The 22,595-nt window shown below is 46.1% G+C and overlaps 1 protein-coding gene across 7 annotated transcripts in view; it reads left to right on the top strand.

The window, feature by feature from the left end:
• The window catches only part of LOC106570928 (PDZ domain-containing protein 2), a 241,900-nt gene that overhangs the window by 25,763 nt on the left and 193,542 nt on the right, over positions 1–22,595 (top strand). For all 7 annotated transcript variants that reach the window (XM_045695434.1, XM_045695431.1, XM_045695433.1 and 4 more), the window contains exons 2-3: positions 13,680–14,563; positions 14,774–15,303. In XM_045695434.1, the coding sequence (XP_045551390.1) occupies positions 14,297–14,563; positions 14,774–15,303 (797 nt within the window). In that variant the 5' untranslated portion in view covers positions 13,680–14,296. The remainder of the gene's footprint in view (positions 1–13,679; positions 14,564–14,773; positions 15,304–22,595) is intronic.

Here is a 22,595-nt window from a genome sequence, read left to right as displayed (position 1 = left end):
CCAGTTCAGAATGTGACCTGATAAAGGTGGACAAGCTGTAGCCAGATCAGAATGCAGGGTAATACTGTGACCTGATAGAGATGGACAAGCTGCAGCCAGATCAGAATGCAGGGTAATACTGTGACCTGATAGAGATGGACAAGCTGTAGCCAGATCAGAAGGCAGGGTAATACTGTGACCTGATAAAAGTGGACAAGCTGCAGCCAGTTCAGAATGCAGGGTAATACTGTGACCTGATAGAGATGGACAAGCTGTAGCCAGATCAGAATGCAGGGTAATACTGTGACCTGATAGAGATGGACAAGCTGTAGCCAGATCAGAATGCAGGGTAATACTGTGACCTGATAGAGATGTACAAGCTGCAGCCAGATCAGAATGCAGGGTAATACTGTGACCTGATAGAGATGGACAAGCTGTAGCCAGATCAGAATGCAGGGTAATACTGTGACCTGATAGAGATGGACAAGCTGTAGCCAGATCAGAATGCAGGGTAATACTGTGACCTGATAGAGATGGACAAGCTGTAGCCAGATCAGAAGGCAGGGTAATACTGTGACCTGATAAAAGTGGACAAGCTGCAGCCAGTTCAGAATGCAGGGTAATACTGTGACCTGATAGAGATGGACAAGCTGTAGCCAGATCAGAATGCAGGGTAATACTGTGACCTGATAGAGATGGACAAGCTGCAGCCAGTTCAGAATGCAGGGTAATACTGTGACCTGATAGAGATGGACAAGCTGCAGCCAGTTCAGAATGCAGGGTAATACTGTGACCTGATAGAGATGGACAAGCTGTAGCCAGATCAGAATGCAGGGTAATACTGTGACCTGATAAAAGTGGACAAGCTGCAGCCAGTTCAGAATGCAGGGTAATACTGTGACCTGATAGAGATGGACAAGCTGCAGCCAGTTCAGAATGCAGGGTAATATCCCTGTGACCTGATAGATATTAAGGACAAGCTGTAGCCAGATCAGAATGCAGGGTAATACTGTGACCTGATAAAAGTGGACAAGCTGCAGCCAGTTCAGAATGCAGGGTAATACTGTGACCTGATAGAGATGGACAAGCTGCAGCCAGTTCAGAATGCAGGGTAATAAAATCACCCACTATATCTGAAGATATTACAGAACAACTGCAAAGCCAGCCTTTTCTCCCTCTGCCTTTTTAAAGATGAAATAGCTCGTAAACACACACATGTTTTGACAGCCAGTGTTTCATGCATCCAGGCCAATTGAAGAGAGTGTGATGTGTCTATCAGTCACATTGTTTTTATTTCTTATTTTTTTGGTGGGACGTTGCTGAAATGGGGCTTAACTAATCTAGGGCCATATGGCCCCCAGTGGGGGAGGAGGAGGAGGAGGAGAAGAAGGAGGACATGAAGGGCTGTCCTGTAACAGAAAACAAAGGGTGCTAAAACAAATCCTCCTCTGCTCTCCGGGCCGACCAACCGGCCTGCAGTGAGCGTGAAACCCTTTTTAAACCCGCTGTAAAACACCCTCACTCTATTCCTCTAATAATGCTCACGACATTGTAGAAAGAGAGAGACTATAGTGAATACGAGTGCGGTCCAGTCTCTGAATCTTCTATGCATCTATTGCTTTTACTAATACTAATACTAATGGTATTACTAATACTAATGCTATTGCTAATACGAATACTAATGCTATTGCTATTACATTTTTGTCATTTAGCAGACGCTCTTATCCAGAGCGACTTACAGTAGTGAATGCATACATTTCATGCATTTTTTTTTTGTACTGGCCCCCCGTGGGAATCGAACCCACAACCCTGGTGTTGCACACACCATGCTCTACCAACTGAGCCACTATTACTAATACTAATGCTATTGCTATTGCTATTACTAATACTATTGCTAATGCTATTGCTAATACTAATACTCTTCCACTGATCATCTAAATCAAAAACAAAATCAAATGTTTTTGGTCACATCCACATGGTTAGTAGATGTTAATGCGAGTGTAGCGAAATGCTTGTGCTTCTAGCTCCGACCCTGCAGTAATATGACTTGCCTAGTTAAATAGAGGTTACATTTAAAAAATATATATATCTAACAAGTAATCTAACAATTCCACAACAACCTACCTAATACATAGAAATCTAAGTAAAAGGATGGAATAAGAATATATAAATATATGGATGACCAATGTCAGAGGAGCATAGACTGAGCTACAGTAGATAGTATAGAATACAGTATATACATATGAGATGAGTAATACAAGATATGTAAACATTACTAAAGTGTCATTGTTTAAAGTGACTAGTGTTCCATTTATTAAAGTGGCCAATGATTTCAAGTCTGTATATATAGGCAGCAGCCTCTCTGTCTGAATATTGCTGTTTCCCTTACCAGTCCCAACGCCTGCGGCTGGCTTGGAATTTGGGTTGAAAATTGAAAATTAGTGGCTCCCTGTATTATACAGTGAACAGAAGCTCTCGTGTGTGTGTGGTGTGTGTGCGTGCGTGCGTGTGTGTGTGTGATGCGATGCCATAACATTTCCTTTGTTGTTATGACAGTGAGATTCAGCAGCTCTGCCCTGACAGACAGGGCCCCATCATTAGGGGCTGGCTGTATATAAGTGTGAGCAACATGGAGCTAGAGAGGTATTTACTACGACAGTGTTTTGTATTGGTGTGGTATTCCATGAAACTATGCAGGGCGTCTCAACTAGTCAGGAAGGAAGGCACGCAGAGTCTCTGTCAGACAGAATCTGGGACTTTGCAGACACCGTGACTTTGCAGACACCGTGACTTTGCAGACACTGTGACTTTGCAGACACTTTGACTTGGTAGACACTGTGACTTTGTAGACACTGACTTGGTAAACACTGTGACTTGGTAGACACTGTGATTTGGTAGACACTGACTTGGTAGACACTGTGACTTGGTAGACACTGTGACTTTGTAGACACTGACTTGGTAAACACTGTGATTTGGTAGACACTGTGACTTTGTAGACACTGTGACTTTGTAGACACTGACTTGGTAGACACTGTGACTTGGTAGACACTGTGACTTTGTAGACACTGACTTTGTAGACACTGACTTTGTAGACACTGACTTGGTAAACACTGTGATTTGGTAGACACTGTGACTTTGTAGACACTGTGACTTTGTAGACACTGACTTGGTAGACACTGTGACTTGGTAAACACTGTGACTTTGTAGACACTGTGACTTTGTAGACACTGTGACTTTGTAGACACTGACTTGGTAGACACTTTGACTTTGTAAACACTGTGACTTTGTAGACACTGACTTGGTAGACACTGTGACTTGGTAGACACTGATTTGGTAAACACTGTGATTTGGTAAACACTGTACTTGGTAAACACTGTGACTTGGTAAACACTGTGACTTGGTAGACACTGTGACTTGGTAGACACTGATTTGGTAAACACTGTGATTTGGTAGACACTGACTTGGTAAACACTGTGACTTGGTAAACACTGTAACTTGGTAGACACTGTGACTTGGTAGACACTGTGACTTGGTAGACACTGATTTGGTAAACACTGTGACTTGGTAGACACTGTGACTTGGTAAACACTGTGACTTGGTAAACACTGTGACTTGGTAAACACTGTGACTGTCACGAAACACTTGGATAGCAGGAGGGTTGAAGTCAGGCGCAGGAGACTGAGGTCCGTGAAACACACGTTTAATAATAATAATAGTAATAATAGAAAAAATGCCGCAACAAGGCAGGGTGCACAATAATACAGTAGGAGAACAGCTCCAAAAATACGAAAGGACGGGACGCAACCCTAATGCCTAAACACGCAGCGTAAATAGGAATTGACAATATTCCCCTTTGTGCCCATAAAGGCATGACACATAAACAATCCCGCACAAATCCCCAAACGAAACAGACATAACCAAAACACACAGAAACATAAATCGGTGGCAGCTAGTAGGCCGGTGACGACGACCGCCGAAGGTTTGAAATTCCTCAAAGTGCATGGTGGCAAATTAGCTGTGCACTGTGAGCCAGTTTCAACATGAATGACTCACTTCTAGATGATGTGGCGTCCCGAACGGTTTGGAGAAGAAGTCAACAGAAAAAGACATAAACATTTCACTGTTAGTCAACACCTGTTGTTTACGAAGCATGTGACAAATACAATTTGATTTGAATTAAATTCCAAGTTTGAAAAAATTAAAAAAAAATAAACTGGCAAGTCAGCAAGCTTTTGATCTGGTCCTGTAATAAGTACATGTCTAGTATGGCCCAGGGTGGTGAAAGGGTATACCCCGTGGGAAGGACCATGTGGGGAGCAGAAAGGGGCCTGCTCAGTTAAGCCCCTGTCATTACCAGAATGGGCCGGCCCAACTTTAGAAACCTTCAAAGAAGACACAGACATCCACTGTCTGAATCTAAGTTTGTTTCATGTCAATCAGCACTGTGTCTCTCTCGGTTAGTCGCCAAGGCTTTCCTCTATCTCAAACCCTAAACACTTGAAGGGTAACAACCCCAAATGCACAAAGCTTAGCTTGACCATGACATGGAGAAGGAGAAGACTCCCAAACCCAGTTTATCATGCCTGCCTGTCTCCATGCAGGCCTGCCTGTCTCCCTGCCTGCCTCCCTGCATGCCTGCCTGTCTCCCTGTTTCCCTGCCTATCTTCCTGCCTCCCTGCCTGTCTCCCTGTCTGCTTGCCTGTGTGTCTGTCTGCCTGCCTGTCTCCCTGATTCTCTGCCTGTCTCCCTGCCTGACTGCCTCCCTGCCTGTCTCCCTGCCTGTCTGCCTGTCTCCCTGCCTGTCTGCCTGTCTCCCTGTTTCTCTGCCTGTCTCCCTGTTTCTCTGCCTGTCTCCTTGCCTGTCTGCCTCCCTGCCTGTCTGCCTGTCTCCCTGTTTCTCTGCCTGCCTGTCTCCCTGCCTGCCTGTCTCCCTGCCTGTCTGTGTGTCTGTCTGTGCCCAAGGCTTTTCATCCATCGCATTTCAAACTAGTAACACACCCGTAACACACCCGTAACACACCCATTACACACCCGTAACACACCCGTAACAGACCCGTAACACACCCGTAACACACCCATTACACACCCGTAACACACCCGTAACACACCGGTAACAGACCGGTAACACACCCGTAACACACCCGTAACACACCCGTAACACACCCGGTAACACAACCGTAACAGACCGGTAACAGACCCGTAACACACCCGTAACACACCCGTAACACACCCGGTAACAGACCCCGGTAACACACCCGTAACACACCCGTAACACACCCGTAACACACCCGGTAACACACCCGGTAACACACCCGTAACACACCCGTAACACACCCGTAACACACAATGCATCTTGTCTAGCCGATGACATGAAGGATGACGAAACTCAACAAGACCTAAATGGCCTAAAACAGAGATGGCTTTCTTAAATTGAACTTTCAAGCTTGGAATTTATCAAAATAAATTCAAATTGTATTTGTCACATGTTTCGTAAACAACAGGTGTGGACTAACAAGGAAATGCTATGTTTACGTCTGTATGACTGGATGAATCTGGCAGAGAGCAGAAACGCCTTTAGAAAGTCCTGACAGACTGTGAAGAAAGTGTGAAGGAAAAAGGTTTTCCTAAAAGCTTTCTTTAGGTGAACGACCCCAGACCACCCAATCTGTGTGATGGTTAAGGCTTTTCTTTTCTGTTCTGGTCTCGTTCCATATCGGATCTAGTGTCGTCTGTCCTTTTGAAACAGTCTACAGTTTGTCTGTATAGCCGTCTCTGCAGACAGAACTTTGTGTGTTTGCATTTTATTTATTTTTGTAATTTTATGCAGACCTTTTGGGAAAGCAGGATGCATGACAAAGATACATTTCAGTCAAAGAGAATTCACTCCAAATCAAATCAAAGTTTATTTGTCACGTGCGCCGAATACAACAGTGAAATGCTTACTTACAGGCTCTAACCAATAGTGCAAAAAAGGTATTAGGTGAACAATAGGTAAGTCATGAAATAAAAACAACAGTAAAAAGACAGGCTATATATAGTAGAGAGGCTATATACATTAGAGAGGCTATAAAAGTAGCGAGGCTATATACAGACACCGGTTAGTCAGGCTGATTGAGGTAGTACGTACATGTAGAGAGGGTTTTAATGTCACTAAGATGTCGCTCTGTGTGAGAGGGAGTTCACTTCCTTCAACTAAACGGTAGAGTGGTTCTCTGGAAGCTGATAGGTGGGTTACAATAGGAATAGAGTGGTTCTCTGGAAGCTGATAGGTGGATTACAATAGGAATAGAGTGGTTCTCTGGAAGCTGATAGGTGGGTTACAATAGGAATAGAGTGGTTCTCTGGAAGCTGATAGGTGGGTTACAATAGGAATAGAGTGGTTCTCTGGAAGCTGATAGGTGGGTTACAATAGGAATAGAGTGGTTCTCTGGAAGCTGATAGGTGGGTTACAATAGGAATAGAGTGGTTCTCTGGAAGCTGATAGGTGGGTTACAATAGGAATAGAGTGGTTCTCTGGAAGCTGATAGGTGGGTTACAATAGGAATAGAGTGGTTCTCTGGAAGCTGATAGGTGGGTTACAATAGGAATAGAGTGGTTCTCTGGAAGCTGATAGGTGGATTACAATAGGAATAGAGTGGTTCTCTGGAAGCTGATAGGTGGATTACAATAGGAATAGAGTTGTTCCACCATGGTTCATGTACCTTGACAGATGCCCGATAGGTTTTAGTTTAATGTGGCTTCTTTGGATAGGTTTTAGTTTTTGTATTTGACAGATTCTGAAACGATAATCACACAGTAGACATAGTGGAAATATAGGTGTTATTTTACAGACACAGGTGATGAATAAACCAGAGCTGAACAAAGTTACCGTAGTTAAATGTAGGGTCATCTAGGTACCCTGTGGATCTGGAACTTGTGCTAAATGACAACAACAAAGTTTTAACCCCCGAGAACAATCATCGTCATTGTACTGCCTCCTATCCAAGGTGGAAGTACATTCAATAGACGTGAACAGTTGGTGCCATTGTTTTGTCTCAAAAGGTTTCCCAGGGATTGTATGGAATACACGTCCCTTTAGGTTCATTGTGGTTCACTTGGTTGGTATTTTATGAATACATTTGGATTTAACAGGGAGTTTGTTTACTTTGTCCCTCCATAGTGTATTTCCCTCAAGGCAGTGGCTTCTACATGTTTCATTCTGTTTTAATGTTTCACGTTGAATTCTGTTTTAATGTTTCACGTTGAATTCTGTTTTAATGTTTCAGACACCCAGCAATGTACTGTCAACAGAACAGACACAGGATAAATTCCCAAGGCAGGATAATACCCAAGGCAGGATAATACCCAAGGCAGGATAATACCCAAGGCAGGATAATACCCAAGGCAGAATAATTCCCAAGGCAGGATAATACCCAAGGCAGGATAATGCCCAAGGCAGGATAATCCCCAAGGCAGGATAATGCCCAAGGCAGGATAATGCCCAAGGCAGGATAATCCCCAAGGCAGGATAAATCCCCAAGGCAGGATAAATCCCAAGGCAGGATAAATCCCAAGGCAGGATCATATCCAAGGCAGGATCATTCCCAAGGCAGGATGATTCCCAAGGCAGGATAATCCCCAAGGCAGGATAAATCCCAAGGCAGGATCATATCCAATGCAGGATCATATCCAATGCAGGATAATTCCCAAGTCAACAGATATTATGAATATCAATGAAAGAAAGGAGAGATGACCAAGGAAAATGTCCTGTTGAACCTAATAATCCTGTGTGTGTGTGTGTGTGTGTGTGTGTGTGTGTGTGTGCCCCTCGCTATGTGGGTCACTGCCAGCATTATCGCCACTGAAGCGGAGGTTGTTATTGTTGGCAGCAGCCCTAAACACACACACACACACACACACACACACACTGACCTGGGTTGTTTGTTTGCTAACGCTTAGCATCATAAATCCACAGGGAGCTCATAGCTCATCATAATATATCAACAGGAGGAAAAGCAGCGTGTTTACAATTAAGATTAAAGGATTTGTTTTCTGTGGAACTTCATGTAGGCTCTACTGATGATGGCAGAAGCCTTTCCTATGGTGTGTTTTTGAGCTAAAGGGAATGAGATGTCAGCGTGCGTGCATGTCAGTGACTGTGTATAAATGTTTGTGTGTGTGTGTGTGTGTGTGTGTGTGTGTGTATCATCAGTTATTCAGAGAGCGAGAGGAAGTATTAGGGAGAACAGTAGAGGTCAGAGTGTCTACGCCTTCACTATGGTGAATCACTAAAACAATACAGAATCACACTATGGAAAAACAAGGAACAGCACGTCAGAAATCAGCTCAATGTAAATGAACAATCCATAGAATCTAACCACTTCTGGGAAAATAAGAACCGATGAAAAGCAACACAAAGAGTTATCTATCCAAAATGGAGATGTATGGATAAACCTCTTCTCCAATCTTTTTGGCTCTATAACAAAGAACAAACAGCAAAAACATATAACATGATCAAATACAAATCTTAGAATCAACTATTAAAGACTACCAGAACCCACTGGATTCTCCAATTGCATTGAATGAACTACAGGTCAAAATACAAACCCTCCAACCCAAAAAGGCCTGTGGTGTTGATGGTATCCTAAATTAAATTATAAAATATACAGACCACAAATTCCTATTGGCTATACTTAAACTCTTTAACATAATCCTCAGCTCTGGCATCTTCCCCAATATTTGGAACTAAGGACTGATCACCCTAATCCACAAAAGCGGAGACAAATTTGACCCCAATAACTACCGTGGGATATGCGTCAACAGCAACCTTGGGAAAATCCTCTGCATTATCATTAACAGCAGACTCGTACATTTCCTCAGTGAAAACAATGTACTGAGCAAATGTCAAATTGGCTTTTTACCAAATGACTGTACGACAGACCACATATTCACCCTGCACACCCCAATTGACAAACAAACAAACCAAAACAAAGGTGAAGTCTTCTCACGAAGTCTTCTGACTCAAATTGACATGAGGATCTGCTATACAAATTGATGGAAAGTGGTGTTGGGGGTAAAACATACGATATTATAAAGTCCAAGTGCACAAACAACAAGTGTGCGGTTAGAATTGGCAAAAAAACACCCACATTTCTTCCCACAGGGCAGTGGGGTGAGACAGGGATGCAGCTTAAGCTCCACCCTCTTCAACATATATATCAATGAATTGGCGAGGGCACTAGAACAGTCTGCAGCACCCGGCCTCACCCTACTGGAATCTGAAGTCAAATGTCTACTGTTTGCTGATGATCTGGTGCCAACCAAGGAGGGCTTACAGCAGCACCTAGATCTTCTGCACAGATACTGTCAGACCTGGGCCCTGACAGTAAATCTCAGTAAGACAAAAAATAATGGTGTTCCAAAAAAGGTACATTTGCTTGGACCACAAATACACAAATGTACAGACTCAGAGAGCATAGCCTTGCTACTGAGAGAGGCCGCCATAATCAGACCTGGCTCTCAAAAGAAGACAGGCAATGTAAGGAAAAGATACCTAGTCAGTTGTACAACTGAATGCCTTCAACTGAAATGTGTCTCAGGGATTTGAACTTGCAACCTTTCGGTTACTAGCCCAACACTCTAACCACTAGGCTACCCTGCCGCACACTGCCCACAAAATTAGGTAAAATCTCTCTCTCTCTAGAGTGTTGTAGCAATGTGCAAGTAGTTGAAGTACAAAGGGAAAATAAATAAACATCAATATGGGAGGTATTTACAATGGTGTTTGTTCTTCACTGGTTTCCCTTTTCTCATGGCAACGGGCCACACATCTTTCTGCTGTGATTGCACACAAATTATTTGTGGGTCTGAGTGATCTGTGGGAAATCTGTGTCTCTAATATGGTCATATATTTGGCAGGAGGTTAAGAAGTGTAGCTCAGTTTCCACCTTTTGTGGGCAGTGTGCACATAGAGTGAATGAATAAACTAGAATGTTATTTGGCCCTAAACAGAGAGTACACAGTGGCAGAATACCTGACTACTGTGACTGACCCAAACTTAAGGAAATGCTTTGACTATGTACAGACTCAGTGAGCATAGCCTTGCTATTGAGAAAGGTCGCCTTAGGCAGACCTAGCTCTCAAGAGAAGACAGGTTATGTGCACACTGCCCACAAAATGAGGTGGAAACTGAGATGCACTTCCTAACCTCCTGCCCAATGTATGACCATATTAGAGACACAGATTTCCCTCAGATTACACAGATCCACAAAGAATTTTAAAACAAACCCAATTTTGATAAACTCCCATATCTACTGGGTGGAATTCCACAGTGTGCCATCACAGCAGCAAGATGTGTGACCTGTTGCCACAAGAAAAGGTCAACCAGTGAAGAACAAACACCATTGTAAATACAACCCATATTTATGTTTATTTATTTTCCCTTTTGTACTGTAACTATTTGCACATTGTTACAACACTGTATATAGACATAATATGACATTTGTAATGTCTTTATTCTTATGGAACTTGAATGAGTGTAATGTTTACTGTTAATTTTTATTGCTTATTTCACTTTTTGTATATTATCTACTTCACTTGCTTTGGCAATGTTAACATATGTTTCCCATGCCAATAAAACCCCTTGAATTGAATTTAATTGAGACAGAGACAGAGAGACAGAGACAGAGAAAATCTAGTCTTCTGTTATTGACACTGATTTCTCTGTTCCCAATGGATTAAGGTTACATCCTAGAGGGAGGGTCACCATCACGGCTTAAATGACACAACATGCTTCAATCCACCCACTACTCATCAAAACCCAACAACCTTAAACCTAACCCAAATGTTAACCCTTAACCTAACCCCTAAACTTAAAATAACCTTTGTCCTCATGGGGATGTGGGGAAATGACCCCACAAGGGAGAATGTTCCTTGTTTTACTCTCCTTTTGGGGATTGTAGGTCCCCACAAGGATAGGAAAACCAACCCTCACACACACTCACACACACACACACACTCACACACACACACACACACACACACCATCTAGACCATTCCTCTCGCATGACAGTGTAGGACAGCGAGGGGCTAGTTTAGAGCTGGGACTCTTTAAAATGGTATTCCCTTACAAGGCATATCAATTCTCTTTATAAAGACAGTTTTTTATTTATTTCACTATTTCTAAATATAACAAACACTGCATGACACGATTGGAATGACTTTATATACTGTATATGAGTTTGTTACTAAAAGAGGAGAGGAGGAAGGAGAGGAAGAGAGAGTGGAGACAAAGGGGAAAGAAGAGAGGAGAGGAAGGAGGAGAGTGGAGACAGAAGAGAGGAGAGGAAGGAGGAGAGTGGAGACAAAGGGGGGAGGAAGAGAGGAGAGGTAGAGAGGAGAGTGGAGACAAAGGGGGGAGGAAGAGAGGAGAGGTAGAGAGGAGAGTGGAGACAAAGGGGAGAGGAATAGAGGAGAGTGGAGACAAAGGCGAGAGGAGAGTGGAGACAGAGGGGAGAGAAGAGAGGAGAGGAAGGAGGAGAGGAAGGAATGAGTAGAGGAGAGGAAGGAATGAAGGAGGAGAGGACTAGAGGGAAGAAGACAGAAGAGGAGTAGATGGATGGCACCACAAAAGCCCCAGTTTATTTGGAGCCCCAGCTCCACAGCTCCAGGGTAGTAATTTCTCTGTGGTCCCTGCTAGCTTGGCATCAATGTGATGTGTCAGAGACAGACTGTGGTGAGAGCTGAGAGGAAAGGACCTCTCAGTTCAGCTGTTGTCTCTGTCCCTGGTTCAGGTTCAGCTGAGACCCGAAGGACCTGCTCCGCCCGGTTTCTTCACTTTGTCTTCAATCTGTAAATACCCTGATGAAGGCTTCACTCTGTAAATACATTATGTTAATGAATAAGCATAGATCTCAGCTTCTATTGTCCTCCAAGAGTTGAACTGAATATTTCCCACATCTACAGCTCTAGCTCTGATAGACACATTAAAACGACAGAGATAGTTTTATCACCTCTGACAGATCAAGAGAAGTGGGTGGAGTGGACATTCTGTTAGTGGTCCAAGCTGGTAGTAACCACTCTATCTAGAATAAGCCTGTAACGTAATGGAGGGAAAAGTCAAGGGGTCTGAATACTTTCCAAAGGCGGTGTATATTTGAAGAGCAGTGCAGATGTAAAGTTTTGTGAAATAATGCCGGTAAAATCACCCTCAGTTTTTTTTGTAATGCGACGACGTGTTAAATATCTGCTCTGAATTAAGATTGAAAGATGTCTGCAGAAAGAATGGGGTGTCAGCTTATGACATCTTGAGTTTGAAAACATTTATTTTGGTTATTGAACTACAGTAAGTGAGGTGGATCAACACCCGGTAACGGAATGACGGTAACAGGGGTCACTGATCTGTACTATACAGACATGTGGATATGTGAAATGTGACATATTGTAATGTATGCTGTATAGGTACACAAAGGTAGAAAAATGCAATATTCTCCTTTACATGTTTGGGTATCATTCTACGCATTGGCTCTTCACAGCCACCAGTTGGGGAACCCTGCCTTAAAGTGATGCTCCAGAATTTAAAAAATAATTTCAGCCAGTAGTTTTGAAAGTGATGCTCAAGAGCCAAAACGGGTCCCAGTTTTTGGTGTACTATGTCATCCAGTTGTGTACTACGTCATCCAGTTGTGTACTATGTCATCCAGTTGTGTACTACGTCATCCAGTTGTGTACCACGTCATCCAGTTGTGTACTACGTCATCCAGTTGTGTACTATGTCATCTAGTTGTGTTCTATGTCATCCAGTTGTGTACTACGTCATCCAGTTGTGTACTACGTCATCCAGTTGTGTACTACGTCATCCAGTTGTGTACTACGTCATCCAGTTGTGTACTATGTCATCCATTTCATATATGTTACGTCCTGCAAAAGAAAATCATGTTTTTTTGCAATTTGATATGTTACAAATACAATTCGTACAATATGTTACGAATTTATTGTGCTTAAGTTCCCAGACTGTGTCTTTCATTTATTAAAAAAATACAAATTTATAAACAAAAATTCACCCCATTTTTGTGATATCCAATTGATAGTTATGAATTTGTCTCATTACTGCAACTTCCCAAGAAGCGAAGGCCGAAACGTGTGTCCTCCGAAACATGACACGCCAATCCGCGTTGCTTCTTAACACACTGCTTGTTTAGCCAGGAAGTCAGCCGTACCAATGTGTCAAAGGAAAACACTGTTCGACTGACAGGCGCTAGGCTTTCCACAAGGAATCACTATAGCTAACCGGGACGGCGCTGGGCCTTTTGTGCACTGCCCTTTGGGGCTCCCGGTCAGTGCCTCAGCACTGTAATGCCGTGTCTTAGACCACAAAAAAAATATAGACTCTTAGCTTTCATTTTACACCAAATTTGATGTGATCCAGTGAACTTCACATGTTGGTGCTCATGGGTCTTTTTACATGGAAATTGCCTCCATGATCTCAAGTCTGGAAAAGTGTGTGTGTGTGTGTGTGTGTGTGTGTGTGTGTGTGTGTGCGATGTCAAGCTGCTAAACTGTGCTAACCACAGACGAATGTCAGAGTGCAGGAAACCCAGCTTGGTCATAAAGCCTCAAATGGAAAGCTCTTCTCTACAGAGTGCACCATCTTTCACCAGGACCATTTTTGGCCAAGCATACTACAACTTCTCTGATGTAGACTTTTCTGCTTTTCTCTGTAGGTGAATGGCGCCTGAGCCCAACTCTTCTCCAGTGTGTGTGTGTGTGTGTGTGTGTCAGTGCAGACACACACACCCTCTCCCTCGTCAGTCTCAGTTATCAGATATTTCTACCCTGCCTGGTCCGGAACCCTGCCAGCCAAGCGGATAATGGCCCTACTTTCTCTCCAGTTACCCCTCAGAGTGTAAGGAGCCGAGACCACGTCACACACACACACACACACACACACACACACACACACACACACACACACACACACACACACACACACACACACACACACACACACACACACACACACACACACACACACACACACACACTTCCCTGACAGCTCTGCTTTTGTTTCTGGGTGATGACATCATGACCGGGGCGTTACTGAACGGGGGAAATGCGGCAGACACACAAACTCCTCGATTCTCGCTCCTCTGAAGCCCGAAGTCTTCAAACACCATCGCTAGAGATGGAGGCAGCTTCAGTCCACAAAGCTTCCTGTGTTTGGATTTATATTAACAGTTATCAGCCGTACTCCCACAACCCTTCCCAGCCTCGGTGCCTCTAGAGGGGCCCATCGACCCAGGATGCAGGGGGACTCTGGTCCGGCCCAGCCCCAGCCACGATGCCCATCACCCAGGAGAACGCCCTGAGCCACATCCATCTACTGGAGGACTGGCTCCTGGTGGCCCAGACAAGGTACGAGGACCACTATGGAGACCCAGACCAGCAGTCCACCACCAGCAGAGACCCAGACCAGCAGTCCACCACCAGCAGAGACCCAGACCAGCAGTCCACCACCAGCAGAGACCCAGACCAGCAGTCCACCACCAGCAGAGACCCAGACCAGCAGTCCACCACCAGCAGAGACCCAGACCAGAACTCGTACCAGGTCTGTTTTTGCATACATGTGTGGGTGATGTCATTTCTTATAGCTGACATCAATTACGTACTGTACTTTGAGTGCCTACTGTGATTGGTTCTTCTAAAGTCTAACGGTGGTCCACAATGTGGTTCTGAAATCTGTATGACCTATTGTCAGTCTCTGTAATATTGTGGAGTGATACTTCAATCCATTGTTGTAACTCCAACTGTATCCCAGGAGTCAGAACACGAGGAGGATGCCTGCAACACGGTCAGTGGCAACACGGTCAGTGGCAACACGGTCAGTGGCAACACGGTCAACAGCGGCGGCTGCAGAGGTACCAGCGGAGACATGTCTCTATGTCAGGCCGCTATACAGAAACTGGTGGAATACATCCAGCTCAACTTCACAGAGGAAGGAGACATCCAGAGTACCGCCCTCAGACCCACGACGCCGTGCGGAGCTGTGGACGCGGAGGTGCGAGCCGTCTGCCTCACCAAGCGAGAGGGGGACGAGGCAGAGCTGGGACTCAGTTTCGGTAACATCCCGATATTCGGGGATCCGGAGGGGGAGGACAGGAAGAAGGGAGGAAGGAGGAGGAGGAGGAGGAAGGGGGATCAGGGACCCGTGTTGGACGTGGGCTGTATCTGGGTAACGGAAGTGAGGAAGAGAAGTCCCGCGGCGAGGTGCGGTAGAATCAAACTACGAGACGAGTTGCTGTCACTCAACGGTCAGCTGATGGTGGGCGTCGACGTCACGGGAGCCAGGTAGGAGGAGCTTTTTCTAATGATAGTAATGCATCTTAATCATCATGAATAATGTGTATGTTGCTGCACACTCCCACTCAACCACAGAGGCCTAGGGCTTGTTGGACCAACTCTCTTCAGTGAAAACCTGTAGGAAACTGTAGGTGTTTCGTCTCACACACGGTCAGAGGCAGAAACAATCCTGGAAATTCAACTTGGCACAGTTTTACCATCCATGTTGTGCCAGTGAGCAGCTAGGGAGCTGTCTAACATGGCATAGTTTAGAGCAGACAAATGCCCTCAGTGTGTTTGGCCAGGCAGACTCTGTGGTTAGTTGGCAGTGAAGGGAGAGAGAGTCTATTGGACACATGATAACCACTGGAGACTGGGAGGGAGTGAGGGAGGGAGGGGGGAGGGAGGGAAGGAGGGAGGGAGGGGGAAGAGAGGGAGGGAAGGGAGGGAGGGAGGGAGGGAAGAGGCAGAGAGGGGAGGGAATGGAGGGAGGGAGGGAGGGAGGAGGAAGAGAGGGAGGGAGGGAGGGAGGGAGGAGGAAGAGAGGGAGGGAGGAAGAGAGGGAGGGAGGGAGGGAGGGAGGGAGGGAGGGGGGGAGGGAGGGAGGGAGGGGGAGGGAGGGAAGGGAAGAGGAAAAGAGGGAGGAAGGGAGGAGGAAGAGAGGGAGAGAAGGGAGGAGGAAGAGAGGGAGGGAGGGAGGGAAGGGAGGAGGAAGAGAGGGAGGGAAGGGAGGAGGAAGAGAGGGAGGGAGGGAGGGAGGGAGTGTGTGTGTGTGTGTCTGTCTGTTTGTGTGTGTCTGTGTGTGTGTGTGTGTGTGTGTGTGTGTGTGTGTGTGTGTGTGTGTGTGTGTGTGTGTGTGTGTGTGTGTGTGTGTGTGTGTGTGTGTGTGTGTGTGTGTGTGTGTGTGTCAAGTCAGGCTTAGTTAGACTGGCATCATGTGACATGGTATCAAAAGGAGGTTGCATGTCTGTGAGGGAGGGATGGAGGGATAACGGCAGCACAAAAGCCATGTTTTCACCTTCGCTTGGGAAGTGACACAGGTAAAACCTTCAAAACAATAACTCAACAACTGCAGTCATTGTCTGTGATCAGTAATGATAGAGCAGTAGGGTCCATGTAAGAGGTCTCTCTTCCTGGGGTCGTACTGCAGTAGGGTCCATGTAAGAGGTTTCTCTTCCTGGGGTCGTACTGCAGTAGGGTCCATGTAAGAGGTCTCTCTTCCTGGGGTCGTACTGCAGTAGGGTCCATGTAAGAGGTCTCTCTTCCTGGGGTCGTACTGCAGTAGGGTCCATGTAAGAGGTAACTCTTCCTGGGGTCGTACTGCAGTAGGGTCCATGTAAGAGGTTTCTCTTCCTGGGGTTGTACTGCAGTAGGGTCCATGTAAGAGGTTTCTTTTCCTGGGGTCGTACTGCAGTAGGGTCCATGTAAGAGGTCTCTCTTCCTGGGGTTGTACTGCAGTAGGGTCCATGTAAGAGGTCTCTCTTCCTGGGGTCGTACTGCAGTAGGGTCCATGTAAGAGGTTTCTCTTCCTGGGGTCGTACTGCAGTAGGGTCCATGTAAGAGGTTTCTCTTCCTGGGGTCGTACTGCAGTAGGGTCCATGTAAGAGGTTTCTCTTCCTGGGGTCGTATTGCAGGAGGGTCCATGTAAGAGGTTTCTCTTCCTGGGGTCGTACTGCAGTAGGGTCCATGTAAGAGGTTTCTCTTCCTGGGGTCGTACTGCAGTAGGGTCCATGTAAGAGGTTTCTCTTCCTGGGGTCGTACTGCAGTAGGGTCCATGTAAGAGGTTACTCTTCCTGGGGTCGTACCCCAGTAGGATCCATGTAAGAGGTTTCTCTTCCTGGGGTCGTACCGCAGTAGGGTCCATGTAAGAGGTTTCTCTTCCTGGGGTCGTACTGCAGTAGGGTCCATGTAAGAGGTTTCTCTTCCTGGGGTCGTACTGCAGTAGGGTCCATGTAAGAGGTTTCTCTTCCTGGGGTCGTACTGCAGTAGGGTCCATGTAAGAGGTTTCTCTTCCTGGGGTCGTACTGCAGTAGGGTCCATGTAAGAGGTTTCTCTTCCTGGGGTCGTACTGCAGTAGGGTCCATGTAAGAGGTAACTCTTCCTGGGGTCGTACTGCAGTAGGGTCCATGTAAGAGGTTTCTCTTCCTGGGGTCGTACTGCAGTAGGGTCCATGTAAGAGGTTTCTCTTCCTGGGGTCGTACTGCAGTAGGGTCCATGTAAGAGGTTTCTCTTCCTGGGGTCGTACTGCAGTAGGGTCCATGTAAGAGGTTTCTCTTCCTGGGGTCGTATTGCAGTAGGGTCCATGTAAGAGGTCTCTCTTCCTGGGGTCGTACTGCAGTAGGGTCCATGTAAGAGGTAACTCTTCCTGGGGTCGTACTGCAGTAGGGTCCATGTAAGAGGTTTCTCTTCCTGGGGTCGTACAGCAGTAGGGTCCATGTAAGAGGTTTCTCTTCCTGGGGTCGTACTGCAGTAGGGTCCATGTAAGAGGTTTCTCTTCCTGGGGTCGTACTGCAGTAGGGTCCATGTAAGAGGTTTCTCTTCCTGGGGTCGTATTGCAGTAGGGTCCATGTAAGAGGTCTCTCTTCCTGGGGTCGTACTGCAGTAGGGTCCATGTAAGAGGTCTCTCTTCCTGGGGTCGTACTGCAGTAGGGTCCATGTAAGAGGTAACTCTTCCTGGGGTTGTACTGCAGTAGGGTCCATGTAAGAGGTCTCTCTTCCTGGGGTCGTACTGCAGTAGGGTCCATGTAAGAGGTCTCTCTTCCTGGGGTCGTACTGCAGTAGGGTCCATGTAAGAGGTAACTCTTCCTGGGGTCGTACTGCAGTAGGGTCCATGTAAGAGGTCTCTCTTCCTGGGGTCGTACTGCAGTAGGGTCCATGTAAGAGGTAACTCTTCCTGGGGTTGTACTGCAGTAGGGTCCATGTAAGAGGTCTTGATGAGATAATATTGACTTCCTGGGGTTGTACTGTCATCTGCGTACTTCCTCTAGAGCCCTAAAGTATTCATACTCAATAGTTGATCCGGGTCGCGAGGTGGGGGGTTCGTTATCCACATGCATGTTTCCGTCCGGACTTTCTGAAATAGTACTTGACTACCGCCTGCCCTAAAACACTTTGAGACTATAGAGACTATGCTCTTTGAATCAGTTTCCCTAGATCAGGGATAGAGACTATAGAGACTATACTCTGTGAATCAGTTTCCCTAGATCAGGGATAGAGAATATAGAGACTATGCTCTGTGAATCAGTTTCCCTAGTTCATGGATAGAGACTAGAGAGACTATACTCTGTGAATCAGTTTCCCTGTAAACTGGCTGTGAGACTATAGAGACTATGCTCTGTGAATCAGTTTCCCTAGTTCAGGGATAGAGACTATGCTCTGTGAATCAGTTTCCCTAGATCATGGATAGAGACTTTAGAGACTGTACTCTGTGAATCAGTTTCCCTAGATCAGGGATAGAGACTATAGAGACTATGCTCTGTGAATCAGTTTCCCTAGATCATGGATAGAGACTATAGAGACTATACTCTGTGAATCAGTTTCCCTAGATCAGGGATAGAGACTATAGAGACTATACTCTGTGAATCAGTTTCCCTAGATCAGGGATAGAGACTATAGAGACTATACTCTGTGAATCAGTTTCCCTGTAAACTGGCTGTGTCTGAAAAAAAAACACATCTTAACTCATCATGACGAGGTGGGGGGGCCCACAGTGACTCCCGGGTCTGCATACTCACATCTGTACCCACATCCATACCCACACGTGCAGTCTTGCGAGTTGGGGTTCATTTCCCGCAATTCTCCACATTTTGCCAGCTTTTAATATGGTATCTGAGTGAGAGTGACTGCCAATTTCAAGTTTAGATAGCTAGCCGCAAGACTTCCTTCCTTCCTTCCTTCCTTCCTTCCTTCCTTCCTTCCTTCCTTCCTTCCTTCCTTCCTTCCTTCCTTCCTTCCTTCCTTCCTTCCTTCCTTCCTTCCTTCCTTCCTTCCTTCCTTCCTTCCTTCCTTCCTCCCTCCCTCCCTCCCTTCCTTCCTTCCTCCCTCCCTCCCTCCCTTCCTTCCTTCCTTCCTTCCCATACAGCTGTGTGAGGGAACTGGATTGAAAATAGCTCAATGGTTTTTCTCCAAGAGTCTCTGGTAGAGTGTAATATGTGTGGTTAGTAGAGAAGGATGCTTTCATGCTGTTTTGGAGGACAAGAGATGTAGAAGTAGAAAATATTTTAGGACCAATCCATAAACTTTCATCAACATCTTTGCAGGTGAAACTTCAGCCAACCAACCCCAAACCCTCTGCTGCTCTGTCAGTCTAGGGGTAAAAGCCTGTATGAGTACCAGTACTGTCAGTCTAGGGGTTAAAGCCTGTCTGAGTACCAGTACTGTCAGTCTAGGGGTTAAAGCCTGTCTGAGTACCAGTACTGTCAGTCTAGGGGTTAAAGCCTGTCTGAGTACCAATACTGTCAGTCTAGGGGTAAAAGCCTGTCTGAGTACCAGTACTGTCAGTCTAGGGGTTAAAGCCTGTCTGAGTACCAGTACTGTCAGTCTAGGGGTTAAAGCCTGTCTGAGTACCAGTACTGTCAGTCTAAGGGTAAAAGCCTGTCTGAGTACCAGTACTGTCAGTCTAGGGGTTAAAGCCTGTCTGAGTACCAGTACTGTCAGTCTAGGGGTTAAAGCCTGGCTGAGTACCAGTACTGTCAGTCTAGGGGTTAAAGCCTGTCTGAGTACCAGTACTGTCAGTCTAGGGGTTAAAGCCTGTCTGAGTACCAGTACTGTCGGTCTAGGGGTAAAGCCTGTCTGAGTACCAGTACTGTCAGTCTAGGGGTAAAAGCCTGTCTGAGTACCAGTACTGTCAGTCTAGGGGTTAAAGCCTGTCTGAGTACCAGTACTGTCAGTCTAGGGGTTAAAGCCTGTCTGAGTACCAGTACTGTCAGTCTAGGGGTAAAAGCCTGTCTTCGTACCAGTACTGTCAGTCTAGGGGTAAAAGCCTCTCTGAGTACCAGTACTGTCAGTCTAGGGGTTAAAGCCTGTCTGAGTACCAGTACTGTCAGTCTAGGGGGTAAAGCCTGTCTGAGTACCAGTACTGTCAGTCTAGGGGTTAAAGCCTGTCTGAGTACCAGTACTGTCAGTCTAGGGGTTAAAGCCTGTCTGAGTACCAGTACTGTCAGTCTAGGGGTTAAAGCCTGTCTGAGTACCAGTACTGTCAGTCTAGGGGTAAAGCCTGTCTGAGAACCAGTACTGTCAGTCTAGGGGTTAAAGCCTGTCTGAGTACCAGTACTGTCAGTCTAGGGGTAAAGCCTGTCTGAGTACCAGTACTGTCAGTCTAGGGGTAAAAGCCTGTCTGAGTACCAGTACTGTCAGTCTAGGGGTTAAAGCCTGTCTGACTACCAGTACTGTCAGTCTAGGGGTAAAGCCTGTCATGTACCAGTACTGTCAGTCTAGGGGTAAAAGCCTGTCTGAGTACCAGTACTGTCAGTCTAGGGGTTAAAGCCTGTCTGAGTACCAGTACTGTCAGTCTAGGGGTAAAGCCTGTCTGAGTACCAGTACTGTCAGTCTAGGGGTAAAAGCCTGTCTGAGTACCAATACTGTCAGTCTAGGGGTAAAGCCAGTCTGTGTACCAGTACTGTCAGTCTAGGGGTTAAAGCCTGTCTGAGTACCAGTACTGTCAGTCTAGGGGTAAAGCCTGTCTGAGTACCAGTACTGTCAGTCTAGGGGTTAAAGCCTGTCTGAGTACCAGTACTGTCAGTCTAGGGGTAAAGCCTGTCTGAGTACCAGTACTGTCAGTCTAGGGGTAAAAGCCTGTCTGAGTACCAGTACTGTCAGTCTAGGGGTTAAAGCCTGTCTGAGTACCAGTACTGTCAGTCTAGGGGTAAAAGCCTGTCTGAGTACCAGTATTGTCAGTCTAGGGGCAAAGCCTGTCTGAGTACCAGTACTGTCAGTCTAGGGGTAAAAGCCTGTCTGAGTACCAGTACTGTCAGTCTAGGGGTTAAAGCCTGTCTGACTACCAGTACTGTCAGTCTAGGGGGTAAAGCCTGTCATGTACCAGTACTGTCAGTCTAGGGGTAAAAGCCTGTCTGAGTACCAGTACTGTCAGTCTAGGGGTTAAAGCCTGTCTGAGTACCAGTACTGTCAGTCTAGGGGTAAAGCCTGTCTGAGTACCAGTACTGTCAGTCTAGGGGTAAAAGCCTGTCTGAGTACCAATACTGTCAGTCTAGGGGTAAAGCCAGTCTGTGTACCAGTACTGTCAGTCTAGGGGTTAAAGCCTGTCTGAGTACCAGTACTGTCAGTCTAGGGGTTAAAGCCTGTCTGAGTACCAGTACTGTCAGTCTAGGGGTTAAAGCCTGTCTGAGTACCAGTACTGTCAGTCTAGGGGTAAAAGCCTGTCTGAGTACCAGTACTGTCAGTCTAGGGGTAAAAGCCTGTCTGAGTACCAGTACTGTCAGTCTAGGGGGTAAAGCCTGTCTGAGTACCAGTACTGTCAGTCTAGGGGTAAAGCCTGTCTGAGTACCAGTACTGTCAGTCTAGGGGTTAAAGCCTGTCTGAGTACCAGTACTGTTAGTCTAGGGGTTAAAGCCTGTCTGAGTACCAGTACTGTCAGTCTAGGGGTTAAAGCCTGTCTGAGTACCAGTACTGTCAGTCTAGGGGTTAAAGCCTGTCTGAGTACCAGTACTGTCAGTCTAGGGGTAAAGCCTGTCTGAGAACCAGTACTGTCAGTCTAGGGGTTAAAGCCTGTCTGAGTACCAGTACTGTCAGTCTAGGGGTAAAGCCTGTCTGAGTACCAGTACTGTCAGTCTAGGGGTTAAAGCCTGTCTGAGTACCAGTACTGTCAGTCTAGGGGTAAAGCCTGTCTGAGTACCAGTACTGTCAGTCTAGGGGTAAAAGCCTGTCTGAGTACCAGTACTGTCAGTCTAGGGGTTAAAGCCTGTCTGAGTACCAGTACTGTCAGTCTAGGGGTAAAAGCCTGTCTGAGTACCAGTATTGTCAGTCTAGGGGCAAAGCCTGTCTGAGTACCAGTACTGTCAGTCTAGGGGTAAAAGCCTGTCTGAGTACCAGTACTGTCAGTCTAGGGGTTAAAGCCTGTCTGACTACCAGTACTGTCAGTCTAGGGGTAAAGCCTGTCATGTACCAGTACTGTCAGTCTAGGGGTAAAAGCCTGTCTGAGTACCAGTACTGTCAGTCTAGGGGTTAAAGCCTGTCTGAGTACCAGTACTGTCAGTCTAGGGGTAAAGCCTGTCTGAGTACCAGTACTGTCAGTCTAGGGGTAAAAGCCTGTCTGAGTACCAATACTGTCAGTCTAGGGGTAAAGC

This window comes from Salmo salar, chromosome ssa15, assembly GCF_905237065.1.
Source record: "Salmo salar chromosome ssa15, Ssal_v3.1, whole genome shotgun sequence".
Classification (NCBI taxonomy): domain Eukaryota; kingdom Metazoa; phylum Chordata; class Actinopteri; order Salmoniformes; family Salmonidae; genus Salmo; species Salmo salar.
The sequence above is the reverse complement of the archived record's forward strand: the minus strand, read 5'-3'. Positions and strand labels throughout refer to the sequence as shown.